This window comes from Mirounga leonina, unplaced genomic scaffold (genome assembly GCF_011800145.1).
Source record: "Mirounga leonina isolate KUSES-001 unplaced genomic scaffold, KU_Mleo_1.0 Mir_92, whole genome shotgun sequence".
Classification (NCBI taxonomy): domain Eukaryota; kingdom Metazoa; phylum Chordata; class Mammalia; order Carnivora; family Phocidae; genus Mirounga; species Mirounga leonina.
This window is the reverse complement of record NW_023270852.1, coordinates 17,848,569-17,868,381: the sequence shown is the minus strand read 5'-3', so window position 1 is coordinate 17,868,381 and position 19,813 is coordinate 17,848,569. Positions and strand designations below refer to the sequence as shown.

The window sequence follows — 19,813 nt, the reverse complement described above, 5'->3', positions numbered from 1 at the left end:
TATATATATATATATATATATTTTTTTTTTTTTTTTTTTTTTTTCCCGTTCATCTATTGATGGACATCTGGGCTCTTCCCATAGTATGGCTATTGTGGACATTGCTGCTATAAACATTGAGGTGCATGTGCCCCTTCAGATCACTACATTTGTATCTTTGGGGTAAATACCCAGTAGTGCAATTGCTGGGTCGTAGGGTAGCTCTATTTTCAACTTTTTGAGGAACCTCCATACTGTTTTCAAGAGTGGCTGCACCATGGGGCGCCTGGGTGGCTCAGTTGGTTAAGCAACTGCCTTCGGCTCAGGTCATGATCCTGGGGTCCCGGGATCGAGTCCCACATCGGGCTCCCTGCTCGGCAGGGAGTCTGCTTCTCCCTCTGACCCTCCTCCCTCTCATGCTCTCTGTCTCTCATTCTCTCTGTCTCAAATAAATAAATAAAATCTTTAAAAAAAAAAAAAAAAGAGTGGCTGCACCAGCTTGCATTCCCACCAGCAGTGTAAGAGGGTTCCCCTTTCTCTGCATCCTCGCCAACATCTGTCATTTCCTGACTTGTTAATTTTAGCCATTCTGACTGGTGTGAGGTGGTATCTCATTAAGGTTTTGATTTCTATTTCCCTGATGCTGAGTGATGTTGAGCACTTTTTCATGTGTCTGTTTGCCATCAAATAAATAAATCTTTAAAAAAAAAATGAGAATAATTAGTCTTTGCATATTTGTTGTGAGACTTAAGTGAGATTCTATAGATAAAATGCCTGGCACACAGAAGGTGCTGGACAAAGTTTCCATTTCTTAGCTGTTGTTATGCAAACAGTTTACAATATGTTTGTTCAACATTTACTGAGCTCTTTTCTCTGTGCCAGGCAGTATTACATACCAGGTATATGGGGTGAAGAATACCATCCCTGACCTTGAAGAGCTCTTAGTCGAGTCAGAGAGACAAGTAAACAGTCCATTATGGGTCTAAGTATGACAGAGAATGTATTTTCATAGAAGTAGGTGAGCAGTGAGCACTTTGGGAGCACAAAGGAGGTTCAGGTTGAATCGAGACTGTTCCAGAGGAAGAGCATAGTCAAGCGCACATGATTTTAGGTTTGACACCACCTCCATCCTACTAGCCATTTGATTCTGGGGAAGTTATTTATCTCCATGAGTGTTCGTTTCCTTCTCTATGAAATAGGGATGCTATCTCCCTCCGTGTGTTTGTGCGAACTGAATGAGATGGTGTATAAAGCCCTTAATCTAGGGCTAGGGGCCGGAGTTCCTGAGTTCCCTGGGTGTCCCTAAGTTGCTGTGGAAAATTTAGGTTTTGGTATGGTATCTAAATGTAGTCCACAAAATTAAATATATTTATTGATTTCTAGGTTTTTTTTATTGATTTCTAGTTTAATATATCAGTAATTTATGGTGTTCTGCAAAGAGCACCATGGCTTCCAAGTTTAGAGTCACTTAATAAAGAAAGGGAAAATGATTGTGGAGGGGTTGTGGTTGTGGTGGGAGGGAGACCACCACTGAGAGGTAGGTAAGAGGTTAGGGAAAGGCGGACAAGGTAAGAGGCCACACCATGCCTTTAGGGCTGGGACACTGACATCATCATCTGAAACATTCAGGAAGTCTTCTGTGAGGGATATGGGTAAGCACAGAGAGTCTGGGTCTTTGTGTAGTCCAGTGGCACACAGTAGAACCCAGCACACTTTGGTTTGCTGTATTGCAGGTGGCCCATTAGGGGAACCAATGGCTGTTAGGGGTAAAGGAGAATGCAAAAGAGTCTGGGCCCTGTCCAGTCCCAGATCATAGTAATATTTTGCGTTTTTATTGTTTTACACATTTTTCCAAAATATTTTTACACGTATTTTCTTTTGGTTTACATAACACTGCTGTAAGAATGATATGATAGGTATTCTTTGTTTAAAGGTAGTAAATTGACTTGCCCAAGGCCATTTATCCATTTATTAAAATTTATTAAGTGCTATCTGTGTTCTGATACACAAAGATGAATTAAGCATTGGCTTTGCGTGGTAATAGATGGAAATAATTTCTATAGCAGTTTACATATTAATTGAGAAGCATTCATTCTGTTAACCCCATTAAGGAAGGTTCTGGGAAGACTTTTTTTTTTTTTAAGATTTTATTTATTTATTTGAGAGAGAGAATGAGAGAGAGAGAGAGAGAGCACATGAGAGGGGGGAGGGTCAGAGGGAGAAGCAGACTCCCTGCCGAGCAGGGAGCCCGATGTGGGACTCGATCCCAGGACTCCAAGATCATGACCTGAGCCGAAGGCAGTCGCTCAACCAACTGAGCCACCCAGGCGCCCTCTGGGAAGACTTCTTAGCAGAGGTGATGTCTGAATTGAATCTTGAGGAGGTCTCTGGGCAGAGACATAACTGGTGGGTGGCATAAAAAAGCATGAAGGAGTCTAATTTGCATGAGGAATTAAAAGTAGTTCAGCATTGCTGGAGCACAATGTGCATATCGGGGTAGTGTCAGATGAAGATGAAGAGTCAGGTCATGAAGGGCCTGGGAGGTCATTATCTAACATCTTGGTCTCCTATTGGGTATAGTTGAAGAACAAGGGGCTGACAAGCTAGGTTTGTATTTTAGTAAAAATTCCTCTAGTGACAGGGTAAAGGCTGGGATAAGTGAAATGGAAAATGAGATGGAAGAGAGAGCAGTTAGTGTGAGTGAGAGATGAGTTCCCTGAAGTGAGGCAAGGAAATATTTATAAGGACTTGACAGGACTCAGTGACTGGATGGGGGGGATGAGGGTAAAAAAAAAAAAAAAAGGATGATTACTGTATTTATTTCCCAGGACTTGACTTCCTGTGTGAATGGTCTTATCATTCTCTGAATTAAGAAGAGGTATGAATAGGAAGAAAGGAAGTTCATTTGGGGGGTATTCAGGGGAACATACATGTCAAACATTTGGATATATCTGTTATTCAGCATGGCTGTCTAAGTTGAACACACTTGCAGGTCACCGGTAAATGGACGGAAGATAAAACTATAGGAATAAATGAGTTCTTCAAAAGAATACGTGTGGGATAAGAAGAGCACTGGGGAAAGAATTCTGGGGCATAGCTAGAAAATCAAACTTGTCCGCTCCTCCTGGGCCTCATGATCCCTTTAGCTAGCAGTCCTGCCCCTGTCACCGGTCAGAGCTCCTCTGGAATCTGCAAGGGAATGAGCTTCCCTGTGGTCGGAGCCTGCCTTCTGCTTGGGCCCCATGCGTCAGGCTGGTGTGCACTTAATCTGCCTCTGCCCCCCTCCCCCCAAGAGCACATCTGAATCCAGCCCCCTGAGGAGGGGCCTGTCCTGGCTCCAGGGGCCCACATGCCACTGTGCTCCAACCCCCACCCCATCTCTGCCTGGGCCTCCCTTGTCGGGGCCTTGGGTTCGCAGCCCCAGGGCTGAGCCCCCAGACGGCGCCATGCGAGACCCTTGGCCTGCCGCACCACCCAGACCAGAGTGCCTGGATGCCCCCCACTCCCACTCGACATGGTTCGCACACACTGGTCTCTGGGCCGTTCAGGGGATGCCCTTTGTGGACATGCAGAATTTCTATGAATATAGTTTTTTGTAAACATTTTGTAACAATTTGGGTTCCATAGGAACTGTGTTACTTGCCAGTCATTCTAGGCTGATGTAAATAACTTTCCAAACAAATCTGATTATTTTCCTTTTTAAGACACTGTGATATATCAAAGTGCACAGTTTGCTGTATGAAGTAATATGGTTTTAAATGTTAAATAAATGTTTCTAGGGAAAAAAAAAAAATCAAACTTGTAGTTAGCCTTTTTAAAAAGATGCTTCTCTGTATAAAGTTCAGACCTTTGGATCTCCCCTTCAGAATTTAAATTTTGGCTTTCCCTAGATCACATGACTTGATCCTCCCCAGTCTCATTATTATAGGATGATTTTTTTAAATATAGTTTTTGAATAGGTAATTCATACACATGGTACAAAGTTTAGAAGTTAAAAAGAGAATTGATTTTTTGTAGAGTAGCTGGCTGCTTTGGTAACCAATAAATATGCCAATATAAATTGGTATATGGAGACAAACCAAATTGCTTTTCAAGCATAGTAAAGGACTTCATCTCTGTCACATCACATTCTGAACAGGTCCTGGAATACAAGTTAGTTTAGGTTTTCAGGATTTTGTAGTAATCTAACTTTTCTCCTGAGGAAATTTATAAAACCTGAATTTAAAAAAATCTTGGGTTCCATTAATAGTTATGTTTGTAGATTTAATGTTGCTTTTCATAATTGCCAGATTTCTTTAGGAAGATATATCAAGGTCAAGGCTGTTTTTTCAAAAGAGCTATGTAGAAGAGCCTTTTTTTTTTTTTTTAAAGAATGATAGAAGAAATAACAATAAATTGTATGTCTGAACTGCAGAACTGATTTTAAATATATACTGACTGATTTTTGCTTTCTTTGGGATTTGTCATTTGAATTTTAGGTTTGCATCGCCAGCTCCTATATGTTACTTCCTTTGTCTTTATTGGATATTATCTTTTAAAACGCCAAGACTATATGTATGCTGTGAAGGACCATGATATGTTTGCTTATGTAAAATCACATCCAGAGGATTTTCCTGAAAAAGGTATTTCAAGTTAACTGTAGCGAACCTCTTTCTTTTAATTTTTTAAAATTTTAATTTATTTATTTTAAGATTTTATTTATTTATTTGTCAGCACACAAGCGGGAGGAGCAGCAGCAGAGGGAGAAGAGGGAGAAATGGGCTTCCTGCCACGCAGGGAGCCCGATGCGGGACTCGATCCCAGGACCCTGGGATCATGACCTGAGCCGAAGGCAGACACTTAACCAACTGAGCCACCCAAGCGTCCCTTTTTTTTTTTTTTAAAGTGTTTATGTATTTATTTGAGAGAGAATGAGAGAGCGAGCACAAGGGTGGAGAGGGAGAAAAGGAGAGGGAGAAGGAGAGAAGCAGATTCCCCGCTGAGCACAGAGCCCAATGTGGGGCTCAATCCCAGGACCCTGAGATCATGACCTGAGCTGAAATCAGGAGTCAGGCTTAACTGACTGAGCCACCGAGGCGCTCCTCATTAATCTTACAGCTGCCTGTGGCTTCAGGTACCTTCAATATTCTGGGGCTCCCTATCTTTGCCTATCAACTAGAATTCTCTTGAATTTGTATATCCAGTTTCTGGCCGCGTACCTCTGTGTCCATCAGTCAGCAAACAGAATTTATGTACCCTCTGCCTGTGCAGACTTCCTGTTCTGTGTTCTGCTCCGGAGAGTGGCACTACTATCCACCTCGCTCCTCCAGCCAGAAGCCCGGGAAGCATCTTCCAGTCTTTCTTTGAATTCTCATTCATCTTCAAGTCTTGCTGTTCTACTTCCTAAGTATTTTTCAATTCTGAACCTCCACTGCCACTCCCCCGGTCCATGCCCTGATAATCTCTTGCTTTTGCACTAGCCTTCATTTCACCTCTGCCTTCAACCTTACTGAAGATCAGGTCTCTGGATAAATGTGGATATGCCTAAAAGGGATTGCTTACAGTAGCTGCCCATTGCCTTTAGGATAAAATCCAGACTCTGAGGAGGGCTTATTTCCCCAGGCTGAGCTAATTGTCTGCTAGAAGGACTTTGCCCATGCCTTTTATCCAGCACGTGACATGCACGTGTCTGTTCCCTCACTAGACTATAAATTCATCTTTGTTTCCCCAGCCTCCAGTACAGAGCCTCTGCTAGTAAGCAATAAATAATAGCTGACCTGATCTACACAGAACCCTGCATTTGGGGTGCCTGGGTGGCTCAGTCGGTAAGCGTCTGCCTTGGGCTCAGGTCATGAACCCAGAGTCCTGGAATCGAGCCCCACGTCGGGTTCCCTCCTAAGTGGGGAGCCTGCTTCTCCCTCTCCTCCCTGTTCATGCTCTCTTGCTATCTCTGTCGCTGTCTCTCTCAAATAAATAAAATTTTTAAAAAGTAAAAGACTTAAAAAAAAAAAAAAACCTGCCTCATGAAACACTGTGTCCTGAACTTGCTGTGTATCACTTTGTACACCCTGTACCTTCTTTCTTTCTTTTTTTTTTTTTTTTAAAGATTTTATTTATTTATTTGACAGAGAGAGAGACACAGCAAAGAGGGAACACAAGCAGGGGGAGCGGGAGAGGGAGAAGCAGGCTTCCCACTGAGCGAGGAGCCTGATTTGCGGGGCTCTATCCCAGGACTCTGGGATCATGACCTGAGCCAAAGGCAGACGCTTAACGACTGAGCCACCCAGGCGCCCCCACCGTGTACCTTCTTGATCCTCCCCTTGTTCCATCTTTACCTGTCCACTGAGCGAATTCCAGATTGAGAGTCATACCATCTTCAAGAAGCCCTGGCCCAGCGACAAACAGGAATTTCCTCAGCACACTCTACTTACTGCTCTTCAACTATAAATTTGATTGTACTATAACTCTTTTATTGTTTGTATTTTACATATATACACATAATACAGATGTGCATACATGTGAGTGAGTGAATGAATGAATGCAGAAAATTTTTGAACTTGTAAATATATAGATTTTAAATAGATTTTCCTATTCATATAAATGTAATATTAAGCATTTAAGTTTCATTATACGGAATGATGGTCTCTAAGGTCCTGTTTAGCTCTAAAATTTTATTATTTAATAGCCTTCAGTCACATATGTGATGTTTATGGTGGATCAAAAAGGTACAGCTTTTTTTTTTTTTTTACCAACGAAGAGTTCAAAGACTAAGTACAAAGCCATGAATACTGGATGTATCAGAGACGGGGAATACTCAAAACTGCTGGGTGTTAGAGTTGGAATCTTGGGAATATTGATTCCTAAGAGTGAGACCCAGTGGCTGAGCGGTCCTCAGTCCCCGGCCTCCGGCTTCTAGCCTCCTCTGTACACAGGCTCCCTCTGTCGGCACGAGCTCGAGTCGCCTCACAGCCTCATTCAGTCTCTGAGCGGTAGATGAGTGGCAGGTGTGCCAGCAGCCTCCTGCACTGACAGCAGGGATCTGGGGCTTGACCACCTTGACTCCCAGCCCTCCCAGCTGACCTGTGCCCCTCCCTGTTCATTCCTTCCTTTACCCCTTCAGCCAGGACCCCCGGCAGCACTTTGCCCCTCCAAGCAGCCATCTGGATGGATGTCACCACAGATTCTTTCAAAGTTATCCTTCATCCGGTGAAACGGAATGTCTCAGTGGTTGCCAAACTATGGTTGAGGACAAGAACATAAGGAAATTCTTAGGAGTTTATGTCTATAAAAATATTAAGTGTTAATTTTTCTTTAGGAAATATGATTTCTGAAACATAATTTAAAAATAAATTTTTTGTGATCTTTCCCTTTATAGAAAAGAAAACTTACGGTGAATTTCTTGAAGAATTCCATCCAGTGCGTTGAAGTCTCCAAAATGCTTACTTTGGTTTCACAGATAGCAGTTATTTCTGAATTTTGTGGAACATGTTTCCATGATATCTGAAGTTTATGTTAACCTGTATGTTAACACCTTATGATTAAAATGGTCATCATGAACACTCTGACTTCATTTTTGTCATAAGAAAAATAATTCATCAGAGAATGATCAGTTTCCATTCACCCAATTTTAAGACATCTGACAGATTTAAAGTGGGGAGTTTAGCTCCGAGTTGGCAAGCAATAGCCTGTGAGCCAAATCTTGTCTGTTGCCAGTAGGTTTTATTGGAACACAGCCATGCTTATCTGTTTACATGTCAATGGCTGCTTCCATGCTACAAGGGTAGAGTTGAGTGGTTGTGACAGAGACCTTATGGCCTGCAAAGCTGGAAATATTTAATATATGGTTCATTACAGAAAAAGTTTGCCTGTTCTGGTTCTAGTAGAAAGCAAAACAAAGCAAGCCAGATTATGGAGGGTTTTCTGAGTCGTGCAGAATAATCTGTACTTGATCCTGTAGGTGGTGGGAAGTCACTAAAGGGTTTTAGTGGAATGACATGGTCAGGTTTGTATTTTTGAGCTCTCTGCAACAATCAGTATAGAGGGTGGTTTAGAAGGAGAAGGCTCAGGACCAGGAAAACAGAAGACTGATACTGCAGAGGGGACTTTGCTTGTACTGGATCATCCTGGAGAAAGTGGGCTCAGCAGCTAACACTGTCTACAGCTACACTTGGTGCCATTAAAAGGAAAAACCCCCACCTACCTGCAATAAACTTACTCTTTTTTTTTTTTGAAAGATTTTATTTATTTGAGAGAGAGAGAAAGAGAGAGAGCATGATAGGGAGGAGGGTTAGAGGGAGAAGCAGACTCCCTGCCGAGCAGGGAGCCCAATGCGGGACTCGATCCCGGGACTCCAAGATCATGACCTGAGCCGAAGGCAGTCGCTTAACCAACTGAGCCACCCAGGCGCCCAATAAACTTACTCTTAATGACTTTTTGAGTCCAAATGTTTGTCCAAAAAGTTTCCAAGCTCAGATTTTATTTTATTTATTTATTTATTTATTTCCAAGCTCAGATTTTATAATCAGGTTAGTTTTGGGAGATCTGTAAGATTATTTCTGTGCATGATTTCAAATTAGAATAAATATAAGCCACTGGTTTCTGGGCAAAATCAGGTGAGTTCCATGTCTGTTCAAATCATGCCTGAGAAATTAGAAGCTAAAAAAGATAAATACAAGTTTTTGTTTATTTATTTAATTTTTTTATTGCTACTCCAACAAATATAAATGAACTATATTGTTCATTCATGATTGGCAGGTATAAGAGTGTGAACCATTCATCCCAAGGGACTTTGCTATCCCTTTGTTCTGGAGGGTAAAAAGTAAGGGCTAGACCAAATACAACGTGAGGGTAGGAGAAAAAATTGTTTAATATCTGTAACAATCTTGTGAGGTCAGTAATACTATCCCATTTTAGAGATGAGGAATTTTAGGCTCCAATGGGTTAAATAATGTCCAGGATCACGTGGTGAATGACTTCGGGGAGAAAGGCTGTGAGTTTCATTGGCTCAGATGTGGAAAACCCACGTGCTGCCGTACTACGGCAGATAACATCTAGCTCCTCATGAGCCACTGGCCACCACCCCAGCTGGAGAGAGGCATGAGGGGAGTCGTGAATAGCAACAAGCATCCTAAAGGTGACCTGGTGCCAAGTCCACAAACTGGCTCTCCGAGGGAGGCAGGGAAGCATCCCAGACAACCAAGTCACCTCTGCTTCCAGCTGCAGGTCCAGGCCATTCCGGTTTGCCTCAGAGCTAGTGAGCTGTTCCATGTCCTCACCACACAGTCTGCCTTCTGTCACTTAAAGGGATCTGTGGAGAGCAGAAATTTAAAAAACCAAGTCAGTGAAGTGGGAGGAGGGGTTTACTGACAGGGAAACGGCAATGTGGAAAGCTGAAATACGTTGTCCAGGGGCGCACAGAGGTCAGTGGTAGAACCGGCACAAGAGCCCAGGTTTTTTTAACTTCTGCTATACCAGATCGCCTCCATGAAAACCAGGTCCCGGTGTGCTGACACACGGCGTGGAACTGCTGCCCCTGTCTCTGAAGGAGTTGGGCTGGTCAAGGAGTGCGCTTTTATTCTCTTTCTCCTTTCTTCCTTTTTTTTTGCAAAAGTTGACACCAAGTTGGATTTTTTTTTTTTTTAAGATTTTGTCAGAGAGAGCACAAGCAGGGAGAGCGGCAGGCAGAGGGAGAAGCAGGCTCCCCACTGATCAAGGAGCCCGATGCCAGGATCCCGGGATCATGACTTGAGCTGAAGGCAGATGCTTAACTGACTGAGCCACCCAGGCATCCCACCAAGTTGGATTTTTGTTCTAGTTCTTTTGTTTTAAACATTTATTTATTTGTTTGTTTGTTTATTTGAGAGAGAGCCAACAGAAAGAGCATGAGCAGGGGGGGAGAGCAGAGGCAGAGGGAGAAGCAGGCTCTCCGCTGAGCAGGGAGTCCAGATGTGGGGCTCGCTCCCAAGACCCTGGAATCATGACCCTAACTGAAGGCAGACACTTAACCGACTGAGCCACCCAGGCACCCCTGTTTGTTTTTTAATTGAAGTATAGTTGACCCACAGAGAGGGGGATTTCTCTCTACTCTGTCATCCCCAATCCCCACCTGCAGCCAGGCTGCAGAATCCTAAGGTGCTAAGGCAGTCCACTAGCATAGAGAAGGGACTGGATTCGAATTAGCCCAGGGCTCATTCACATGTTGGCTCTGCCGTTCCCTGAGTAACCTTGGACTCCTTTCACTTCTCAGGCCCCCAGTTTTTTCATCTGTAAAAGGGAATGATGGTTCCATTAGAAAATTGACATGCAAGTGATTTTAAAACTATAAAACCATTCAAATGCCAGTAGTTATTTTTACCATTACTGTTACTCTTCAGTGAAGAAACGGAAACCCAGAGAAGTGAACTGGTGAAACCAAGGCCTTGGTGGTGGAATCAGAACTTGAACCCGGGCTATTGACCAAGCATTCACATACTTACTAGTAAATGCACGAATGTGCAAGCACACACATGTGCACACAGGTCTGCATTCACGGGCCACCTTTCCTACTATCACCCTGCAGTTCATGGCCATTACTTACCAAGCCTGGGTCAAGACAGTAAGACAGGCCTGGCCTTGAGCCCTCCCAGGTCATGGCCCTAATACCCGGAAGTGAGGGTGCCTGTCTGAGACCCAGGTTCTCCCGCTCCCACTGGGTTGGTTGCATCTCCCCTGGAATGTCCCTCAGTGGACTCTGACCCACACCAACGCCACCATTACCTTCCCTAGAGTCCGAGGCCTACATGGCCTGTCCCAATATCTCCTGGTATTTCCTTGTCACCTCCTCAGCTTTCAGGGTAAGGTGGGTGAGGATGTGATGAAGGCTGGAAAAGTGCAGATGGAACTGAGCTTCCAGGTCCAGCTGCCCCAACACCCTCTCCTCCTTGTCCTCCTCTGTCTCTGCAGCTTCATGCTCAGCCTCGTGGGCTCTGGCACCTGCCACCTTGGACCACCAGTCCTCTCGGGGCAGCAGCCCATAGTCCACATCCACGCGGATGGTCTTGAGCATGGTGAAGCAGTTATAGAGATCGAGGGCCCCATCCTGAGCCTGCTGCCCCTGCCCATTCAGCTGCATGTCCCGCAGGAAGCTGGGGAGCATCACCACCTGCTCCATGTTGCGCACCACGGCCGAGTAGCGATCCATGACGGTCAGCAGGCAGTTCTTGGGGTAGTGCTTGGTTTGCACCTGCATGGTGGCTGCTGCTTGCCTGCTAAGCCCAGCACACTGTCCCAGCACTATTTCGACACTATTTTTATGTCTGGATGTGACAGCAGTTTGACAGCATGCCAAAGCCCAGCCAGTGGGGCCACACAACCCTTCTTTAGGCCAATCCCAGGGCTTGGGCACCCATGTCTATATCAGGTGATCCAGCTGCCCGAAGACAGACCCACCAGCTCCCTGTCATTTCAGCACTCCGAGACTGCCTCTGCAAGAGCCCGCCCCCTCCTTCCTCAGCTTGACCTGCCAGTTAGAGGGAAGCGTTTCCCGTTGGCCACCAGTGCTCTGACCCCAGGGCAGTCATGAATTCTTTCAGGTTCTCTGAGACGGGGCTGCCTCATCACTGCCAGCCTCCTCACACACGGTGCAATTTTTCAACCCGGGGTTCCCCGGCTTTGAAATGAACTAGGGAGGAGGGTCTTTTTTTTTTTTTTTTAAGATTTTATTTATTTATTTGAGAGAGAGAGAATGAGAGACAGCACAAGAGGGAAGAGGGTCAGAGGGAGAAGCAGACCCCCTGCTCAGCAGGGAGCCCGATGCGGGACTCGATCCCGGGACTCCAGGATCATGACCTGAGCCGAAGGCAGTCGCTTAACCAACTGAGCCACCCAGGCGCCCCGGGAGGAGGGTCTTGACGTGAAACAGCTTAGTGTGGGACAAAGAGCACTGACATGGGAGCCAGAATCCTGCCACTTCCCAGCTGTGTTTTCTGTTGTTTCCTGGCTGACACTTATTGAACACCTAACTTCACATCAAGCTCTACACTGGGTTAGAGTGACTTGCCTGTGGCCCCATTAGACCTGGGATGCCAGCCCAGCCCCACCTCTCTCCCACCTCCAGTCAGTGCTCTAGACTGATGTACGAGGCTGCCTAAGTTACACAAGTTAACTGGATCCATTTCCTTAGCTGTGAATTTGAGGTGTTGAGAGGATCAAAGCAGATAAAGCCCATGAAAATGCTTTCTAAACCACAAAGTACGGTTCCCGGCTGATCCTAGATGAATGCAGGTCTCTCTCCACTTTAACCTGTAATTCCACAAGTTACAGTGTTTCTTTACCACTGACCTAGTCCTTTGATCTGCAGTCCTGGAAGACAACAATCCTTCGCACAGCCACGTTGTCACAGTTCACACATTGCATTGGCTATATTTATTTATGGCATAACAAGGAAAATTGAGGCCCAAAGAGAGGCTCCCAGTTGTGCAACAAATGTCAGAGTCAAGTTCTGGTTCAGGCACCTGCTCACAGCACCTGGGTGGAAAGATCTGCTAGGTACCTTCTGCCCCAGCTGTGGGGAGAGAGGAGGAGGAGAGCACAGGGAGGGGATCTTCTCTCACCTAAGCCACCCTCACCCCCACCCCAGGGTGGGAGCCCCCTCTGCACCCTCCTGACTAACCATCGTCCACTTGTCCACTCCCTCCCATGCCTATGGCCAGAGCTATAAGAAAGTTCATCTTTATGTTGAACTGAATTCTACCTCCCTTTAGCTCCTCCCTAGTCTGAGCTCCTGTCTCCTAGTGATCCTGTCTGAGCCTCGGCTTCCTCCTCTGGTGTAATCACAATGACACTGATTGAGGGCCTACTTTTCAAAGCAAAAGTGCTTAAAAACAGAATTCAATCCTCCCAACAATGACATGTGTGGTAGGAGTTCCCCATTTACCCAGGAGGAAATTGAGGCCTACGGAGGTAAAGTAATCTGCCTAAGAATACACGTTGTTAGTTCTTAGGCAAGGAGGAGTTGGGATGAGTAGTAACTCCTACGACAGGTCATTGTGCAGATTACCCGTGATGTTATCAGATATCTGGCATATTGCAAGACCTCAGTAAAGGTGCACTGCCTTCTGGCACTTCTGTCTTCACTCTGCTCTCCCAAGCCCTCTTTTATTCCTCCATTCCAGGACCTGCTACACACATTTCAGTTCATTTTGTACCTGTCCCAGGGCCCAGAGCAGCAAATGCTCCATAGATACGAGCTGAATAATGACCATTAGATTCACTTCTCCATACATTCTAGGGTCTTTGGTCATAATGTCCAGTCACCTTGAAAAACAGAGTCCCTGGCTCAACGGGAGGCAGTAGTGAGGACTCTGGCAGGCGAGGGAGCCCAAGCGGCTGCAGCCACACCTGGCCCCCCAGGACTGGCGTGCAAACGCAGGTGCTAACGGGAGCCTCTTTTCCAGAATCACTCCTCAGGGAAGGAAGGACGTGCCACGCTCCTGTCCCGAACGTCTGCATCGTCCAGGTTGCTCTCCCAGTACTTTACTGGAAGCAAAACTCTTAGCAAGACACATGACCCCAGGATTACCTCCACCAGTCAGCGGGATGAAGCTTTTGCATAAAATTGTTTCCTAAACTATGAGTAGAAAAGAGCAAGTTTTCGAAATTAATAAAGTGAAACAATTTAATTTTTACAGTTTACTTAAGTAAAGATTTGATTGATTCATTTCCAGCTCTAAAACATTTTTTGCTTGTTTTTGACCTTTATTGGGGAAAACATTCTTTTTTTAAAAGATTTTATCTATTTTTTTAGAGAGCGAGCGAGCAGGGTTGGGGGGAGGAGCAGATGGAGAGAGACAAGCAGACTCTGCACTGAGCACAGAGCCCAACAGGGGGCTCCACTCGGGGCTCCATCCCATGACCCTGAGATCCTGACCTGAGCCGAAATCAAGAGTCAGAAGCTTAACCAATTGAGCCACCCAGACATCCCAGGAAAAATATTCTTAAAAAAAAAAAAAAAAGATTGTATTTATTTGAGGGAGAGAGAGAGAGCATGAGCAGGGGGAGATGCAGGCAGAGGGAGAGGGAGAAGCAGGCCCCCCACTGAGCAGAGAGCCCGATGTGGGGCTCAATCCTGGGACTCCAGGATCATGACCTGAGCCGAAGGCAGTTGCTTAACCAACTGAGCCACCCAGGTGCCCAGGAAAAATATTCTTAAAATGTTTTCTCCTCAGGAAAGTGGGGCTTCCTTTGTATTCAGACATCCAGGATGGCTGAGCAGTGGGTACAGCCACAGACCACGAGGCTGGACCCTGTGGTTTGGGTTTGGGGCTGCTGCCAGGCCCTCTTGCAAATAGGCTCCCTGGGCTCCGGTGTCCATGGCTGTAAAGGGAAGGGTTGGGAGCTCTCTGAAGGGAAGGCCCTGTCAGCCCTGTTGTATAACTCCTTCTGAATCCATGTCCAGGTCTCTGAGGGCATGACCCTGCCTTTTGAACCCAGCCCCCGGTCTCTGGCTCAGGACTGGAAAGCGTGATGTGGACAGGGCTGGGAGAGCTGATCCTGGCATGGTGGGCAGGCCAGAAGCGCCCTGCAAGTGGCAGCTTATTCATCTTTGACCCAGTGGCCTGGGGCCAACCGAGGCCTCCCTGGGCCTCCTCCACCCCATCTGTTCAACGAGGGGGCTGATCTTTGTGAGGGCCCCTCAAGCTCAGACTTTGGGGGCCTCCACCTGAGCACACGGTCGCCGTGCCTTCTGTGTCATTCTGCCTCTGCATTTATGTCCTAACCCCATCTCGGGCCAGTCCATTCCCAGATGGATTCCACGAGTGAGTGTGACAGACGTGAGTGAGTGAGTGAGTGAGTGGATGGGCGGGTGTTAGTGAAAACTGGAGAAAATGAGCAAATTGGTAATTGGGAGAACAAAGGAGCCATGTGAGTGAACAAGTGCAGCGCATACAGGAGTCCTGGGGAAGAGGGAGAGGATGGGGGCCGGCGTTGTCCGGCCAGCAGGCTACAAACGGAGACTGCCTTCAGGTCTACCTGGCAGATGGAAGGCCCCGGATGAAATGTTGCTGAATTAGTGGTTGCCCAGCTCTCGGATTCGTGGACAGAGAGACGGGATCTGAGGGGATAGGCCGAACTCAGAGAAGTTCTAGGAGTGGGTAGGGGAATGGAGGAAGGCAGGAAAGAAGGAACATGGGGTCTTTACTTTCAGGGGGTGTGGTGGGGCAGGATAGGTGGCTCTGCTTCAGCAAGGTCCACTGGACTCAGAGGTCCTTGCTCTCCAGACGCTATATCCCAGAGTTGGGAGATGATCTGGTCCAGCTGGGCCACTGCTAGTAAGGAAGTCCTGGCCACCGGGGAGTGGGAGAGGTAGCAGAAGCTAGACTAGACCTCAAGCGTTACTGGGTTTCCCCAGGCTTCCCCCTCTCCCCCTCCCTTGCTTCCCTGCTCTTAGGTGGGGAAACTGAGGTTGAGCGAGGCACTTCCTGGAATGACCTCCACAAAGCTGCCGGTGGCCTCACCCTCAGGGGATCTGAATTCCCCAAGTTGGATAAACTGATCTGGGCCCCAGATGCACTGGGGTCAAGGCCCCCAAGGGTCAGGTCAGGAACACCATGTGAATGTTGTACAAAGGGTAAGATGACCAAGTAGTGCTTGGGAACTGCCAGGGTCCAGGCAACCCTGGCTGGGCCTGGGTCCAGGCAGCCAGAGAATGAACTCAGACTGAGGTTGCGACAAGTTTCCTAATTTTAAAAATGACTTTTATACATATGCACCATCTGCTATCTGCAGGCCTCAGGCTGTTTTTCTTCGCACTGTTACTTCAGTCCTGACCTATTGAGAAACACAAGGGGGCAAGAGTCAAGAGCCGTTCTACCTCCACCCCCAGATACTGAACCCCTTTGATGCGTTCCTACTCCCCGCTATGCCACAGGGAGGCAGGAGGAAATAGGGCATCTTGGTCCCTGCCCTCCAGAACTTGGCCCCTTTGTCACCCAGGGGACCTCATATATTGAGGGCTTCCTGTGTCTGCACTGTGCTGGGCCTGGAGATAGAACAAGGCACGAAGCAGACAAGGCACCTCACTCAGGCAGTTTGTATCTAGTAGGGAGAAAGCCACAGTGAACATATGCACAGATAAATATGATACTATCCCATTGTGACATGTACTAGAAACAAAGTAAAATAAAATAAAATAAAATAGCTAGAGCCTTGCTACTTACTACAGGTGTGGTTTGCAGATCAGCAGCATCTAATCACCAGAGAGCTCATCAGGAATGCAGATTCTCAGGGCCTGCCCAGGACCTACTGAATCGGAAACCGCATTTCTTTCTTTCTTTTTTTTTTTTTTTTTTAAAGATTTTATTTATTCATTTGCCAGAGAGAGAGAGCCAGAGACAGCACAAGCAGGGGGGGCGGCAGGCAGAGGGAGAAGCAGGCTTCCCACGGAGCAAGGAGCCTGATGCTGGAAGTCGATCCCAGGACCCTGGGATCATGACCTGAGCTGAAGGCAGATGCTTAACCAACGGAGCCACCCAGGCGCCCCTGGAAACTGCATTTCAACAAGATGCCCAGGGCATGTCTGTGGCCAGGGAGTCAAGCATTCACTCCATACATAGTTATTACCCCAGGGGAGAAGAAATACCTGTGCTGAGGCCTGAATGCTCTCAGTTTCTGGAGGATCTATCTCCCAGGGAGAGGGAACAACCAGTACTACTGATCATAAAATATTCTCCTTAAAGACTCAACTACCTCCCTGGGTAACCTTAAACAAGTCACTCTACCTCTCTGGGCCTCAGTTTACCAACTGCAAAATTGAGGAGTTGGACTAAGTAGAGACTCTTTCAAGCTAAAAACAAAAAACAAAAACAAAAAAAACCCCCAAAACCCCACTGTCTCCTGAATGGAGGATTTTGAGGCATCAAGAGTCCATTGACCAGCTAAGAGAGAGCTATTTGAGGGAGCGGCAGGGTCCCTTCTCTGGAGTCCTTAGGTCACCCTAAGAGGCCCGGGCCTTTTCTGTTACTTGAGAATACAGGCATCTCTGCAGTTCAGGGAATCCACCGCAAACTGTTTGCTGACCAGAGGAGACCCAGGAGACTGGCAGGTCTTTCCATCCAGCCTCCACTCCCAACTTCCTCCCTGTCACTCCCCTCCCTCAGTTCTGGGAAGGCCCAGTCCTTCCTCCCACGGATGCAACTAGGTTGGGGTCAGCCTAAGGGCTTCTGGGCTCGCTGAGTGAGAGGCAGAGGCAGAAGGGCTCCCTTGCGGATGGGTCAAAGGTCCAGACTAGCAGAGTTGGGTGTATTATAGGGATCATGCAACCCTACTTCTACTTTATTGACAAAAAAACTGAGGCTCCAATTTATACTTCTTTTCTTTTCTTTTTTTTAAAGATTTTATTTCTTCATTTGAGAGAGAGAGAGCACAAGCAGGGGGAGTGGCAGAGGGAAAGGGAGAAGCAGACTCCCTGCTGAGTGGGGAGCCTAACGTGGGGCTCCATCCTGGGACCCTGAGATCACGACCTGAGCTGAAGGCAGATGCTTAACCGACTGAGCCACCCAGGCGCCCCTCCAATTTATATTTCTAATCGTGTTTTATTCACTCCCCTGGAAGGACTTCACTGCTATATGTATCACTTACAATAGGGCTATGATATTTAAAAATTCTGTGACCAGGGGCGCCTGGGTGGCTCAGTTGTTAAGTGTCTGCCTTCGGCTCAGGTCATGATCCCAGGGTCCTGGGATTGAGCCCCGCATCAGGCTCCCTGCTCTGCAGGAAGCCTGCTTCTCCCTCTCCCACTCCCCCTGCTTGTGTTCCTTCTCTTGCTTTGTTTCTCTGTCAAATAAATAAATAAAATCTTTTAAAAAAAAATATTCTGTGACCAGACAAGATTAGTCACTTATACAGAAAACATGTCTGTCTCTCTTCTACTTGGGACCCCCTGTGGGCAAGAAACTGGTCTAATTCTTCCTTGTGACTCCAGGACCACAAGCACTCAAGAAAGTTTCCTTAGTTTATTGACTGAAAGGATGCATGAATAAAAACTATGGGGATCCGTCTACCTGGGTGTGCTTCCCAGGTATTTCTTCACTCTTTCTTCCATTTTGTTCACTTGACCCACTTTTACTGAGCTCCCCCTCAGGGGAAACCCTCGGGGGCAGGCTATCAACACCAGCACCTGGACTCCAGGGAGCTCAGTGGTGATGGGGCCTTGGCTCAGCTGCCTCCTTCCAAGATGGCCAGTCCCTGACAGAGGAGCTCCAGGAGACACCCTTGCTGGGGGGACCTCTCACTCTGCCCACAGGGCTGGCCCCTAGACTGGGACCCAGGCCAGAGTGCTGCCTGCATTTCTCGGTTGGTGGCCCCTTCCTCCAGTTTCAAAGCCAGCAAAAGCCTTCTCATATTGCCACCTTTCTGGTCTTTCTCTTCCAGTTACGAGAACTGTTATTCTTTTGTTAGGCCCACCTGGGTAATCCGGGATAATCTTATCTCAAGGTCCACTGATTAGCAATCTTAATTCCATCTGTACCCTTCATTCCCCTTTGCCATGCAATCTAACATAATCACAGATGCCAGGATTAGGACATTGCGCCTACCACACTCCTCAACCCTTTCCATTTTATTTTAACCTACCATGCTAGTTCTTTAAATGAAACTTTGTACAGAAGCCCAATGAATAAAATAGGTTGAGAAGTAACTGATTTGGCTGAAGTAGGATGAGAGGGGCTACAGCTGCATCTTCTTGACCATCTTCCAGCTTCCTGAAGGGATAACAACTTTGTGGAGTTAGCAAGTCAGACAAAGATGAGAACAATCTTAAAGGCAGGGTGGTAAGGGGGGGGAACGTTTCTCCCTCTCTCTGTACATATATTCATATATACATATTCACTATATACACAGTACATGCACTATATACTATATATATACTATACTATACAATACTATAGTATATTTGAAAGTATACATATATAGCATATATTCTATACAGTATATATAGAAGAAAGGATACATCTATTAAAATTTTTCTGATTTCCTGCATCTATATTTATGAATACATACATAAACAGTAAATAAAAATTTACATGGGAATGAAAACATGAATTTAAGGAGCCACGGGGAGATGGTGAAAGGGTACTTTATATTTATTAGGTCTTATTTCTCAAGCTGAGTAATGGGTACACGAATATTTTCATATTCATTCTCAATATATTTGAATACATTAAGTTCTTTAAAAAAAAAAAAAAAAAAGGAAAAGTGGGAAATGTTTTCCAGGCAGAGGTACCAACTTGAGCAAAAAGCCCAGACACACAAAAGAGCAAAAATACTGATGACTCCTCAATATGCCCGCACCCTCCTGAACTCCGCAGTAACTTCCAAAGCCTTGCTTCCCCTCTTCCTGCCTCACCTCCTTTTGCCCGGGCTCACCCCCGCCGCTGACGTTTCCGACCAGATCGTCTCCCTCCCCTATCAGATAGGCGGCCCCCGTCCTGGCTGCAAGGGTACACCCTTCGTCTGCCCTTCGCGCACCAAGGGGTGCCCCGCCGCAAAGACTGCGGGCTCGGGGAAGGCTGGGCGGGGCGCCGGCCTCTGCGGTTCCCGCCAGCAGGGGGCGCTGCGGGGCCGGCGAGGACCTCAGCTCCGCAGCCTGGAGCGACGGGGATCCCGAACCCCAGCCAGCGAGCCGGGACTCGTCGCCAGCGGAAACACACGAGTTTCCAGGCGGTAATTGTCCGCCTCGTTTTAATAGAAAAGGGTTGGCCGATAGGGGAGAGAGTGGGAGGAAAATCTTATCATCGTTCCAGGACCCCCACTCACAAGATAGGCGTCTTTAATGTTTTGTAGCTATTTATTAAAGGGGCTTGACTCAGCAGGTGAAAGC

General features: G+C 46.7%; 2 protein-coding genes and 1 long non-coding RNA gene across 3 annotated transcripts in view; 1 reads left to right on the top strand and 2 right to left on the bottom strand.

The window, feature by feature from the left end:
• The window catches only part of NDUFC2 (NADH:ubiquinone oxidoreductase subunit C2), an 11,050-nt gene extending 3,527 nt beyond the window's left edge, over positions 1 to 7,523 (top strand). Inside the window, exons 2-3 of the mRNA XM_034995616.1 lie at positions 4,458 to 4,601; positions 7,334 to 7,523. Of these exons, the coding sequence (XP_034851507.1) occupies positions 4,458 to 4,601; positions 7,334 to 7,383 (194 nt within the window). The 3' untranslated portion in view covers positions 7,384 to 7,523. The remainder of the gene's footprint in view (positions 1 to 4,457; positions 4,602 to 7,333) is intronic.
• A 903-nt stretch (positions 7,524 to 8,426) lies between these two features.
• On the bottom strand, positions 8,427 to 11,252 carry THRSP (thyroid hormone responsive). The gene is made up of 2 exons (XM_034995615.1): positions 10,714 to 11,252; positions 8,427 to 9,265 (listed from the first exon to the last, which is right to left on the bottom strand). The coding sequence occupies exon 1, from the start codon at positions 11,183 to 11,185 to the stop codon at positions 10,733 to 10,735; it is 453 nt and encodes a 150-aa protein (XP_034851506.1). The 5' UTR covers positions 11,186 to 11,252; the 3' UTR covers positions 8,427 to 9,265; positions 10,714 to 10,732.
• A 4,224-nt stretch (positions 11,253 to 15,476) lies between these two features.
• Positions 15,477 to 19,496, bottom strand: LOC118004302. The gene is made up of 4 exons (XR_004677530.1): positions 19,340 to 19,496; positions 18,568 to 18,695; positions 16,155 to 16,239; positions 15,477 to 15,765 (listed from the first exon to the last, which is right to left on the bottom strand). It is a non-coding gene; the product is annotated as an uncharacterized LOC118004302 (long non-coding RNA).
• Positions 19,497 to 19,813: the final 317 nt, after the last annotated feature.

Bases quoted from the DNA above. Each gene is read 5' to 3' on its own strand.
- THRSP (XM_034995615.1), bottom strand. From the start codon at position 11,185: ATGCAGGTGCAAACCAAGCACTACCCCAAGAACTGCCTGCTGACCGTC.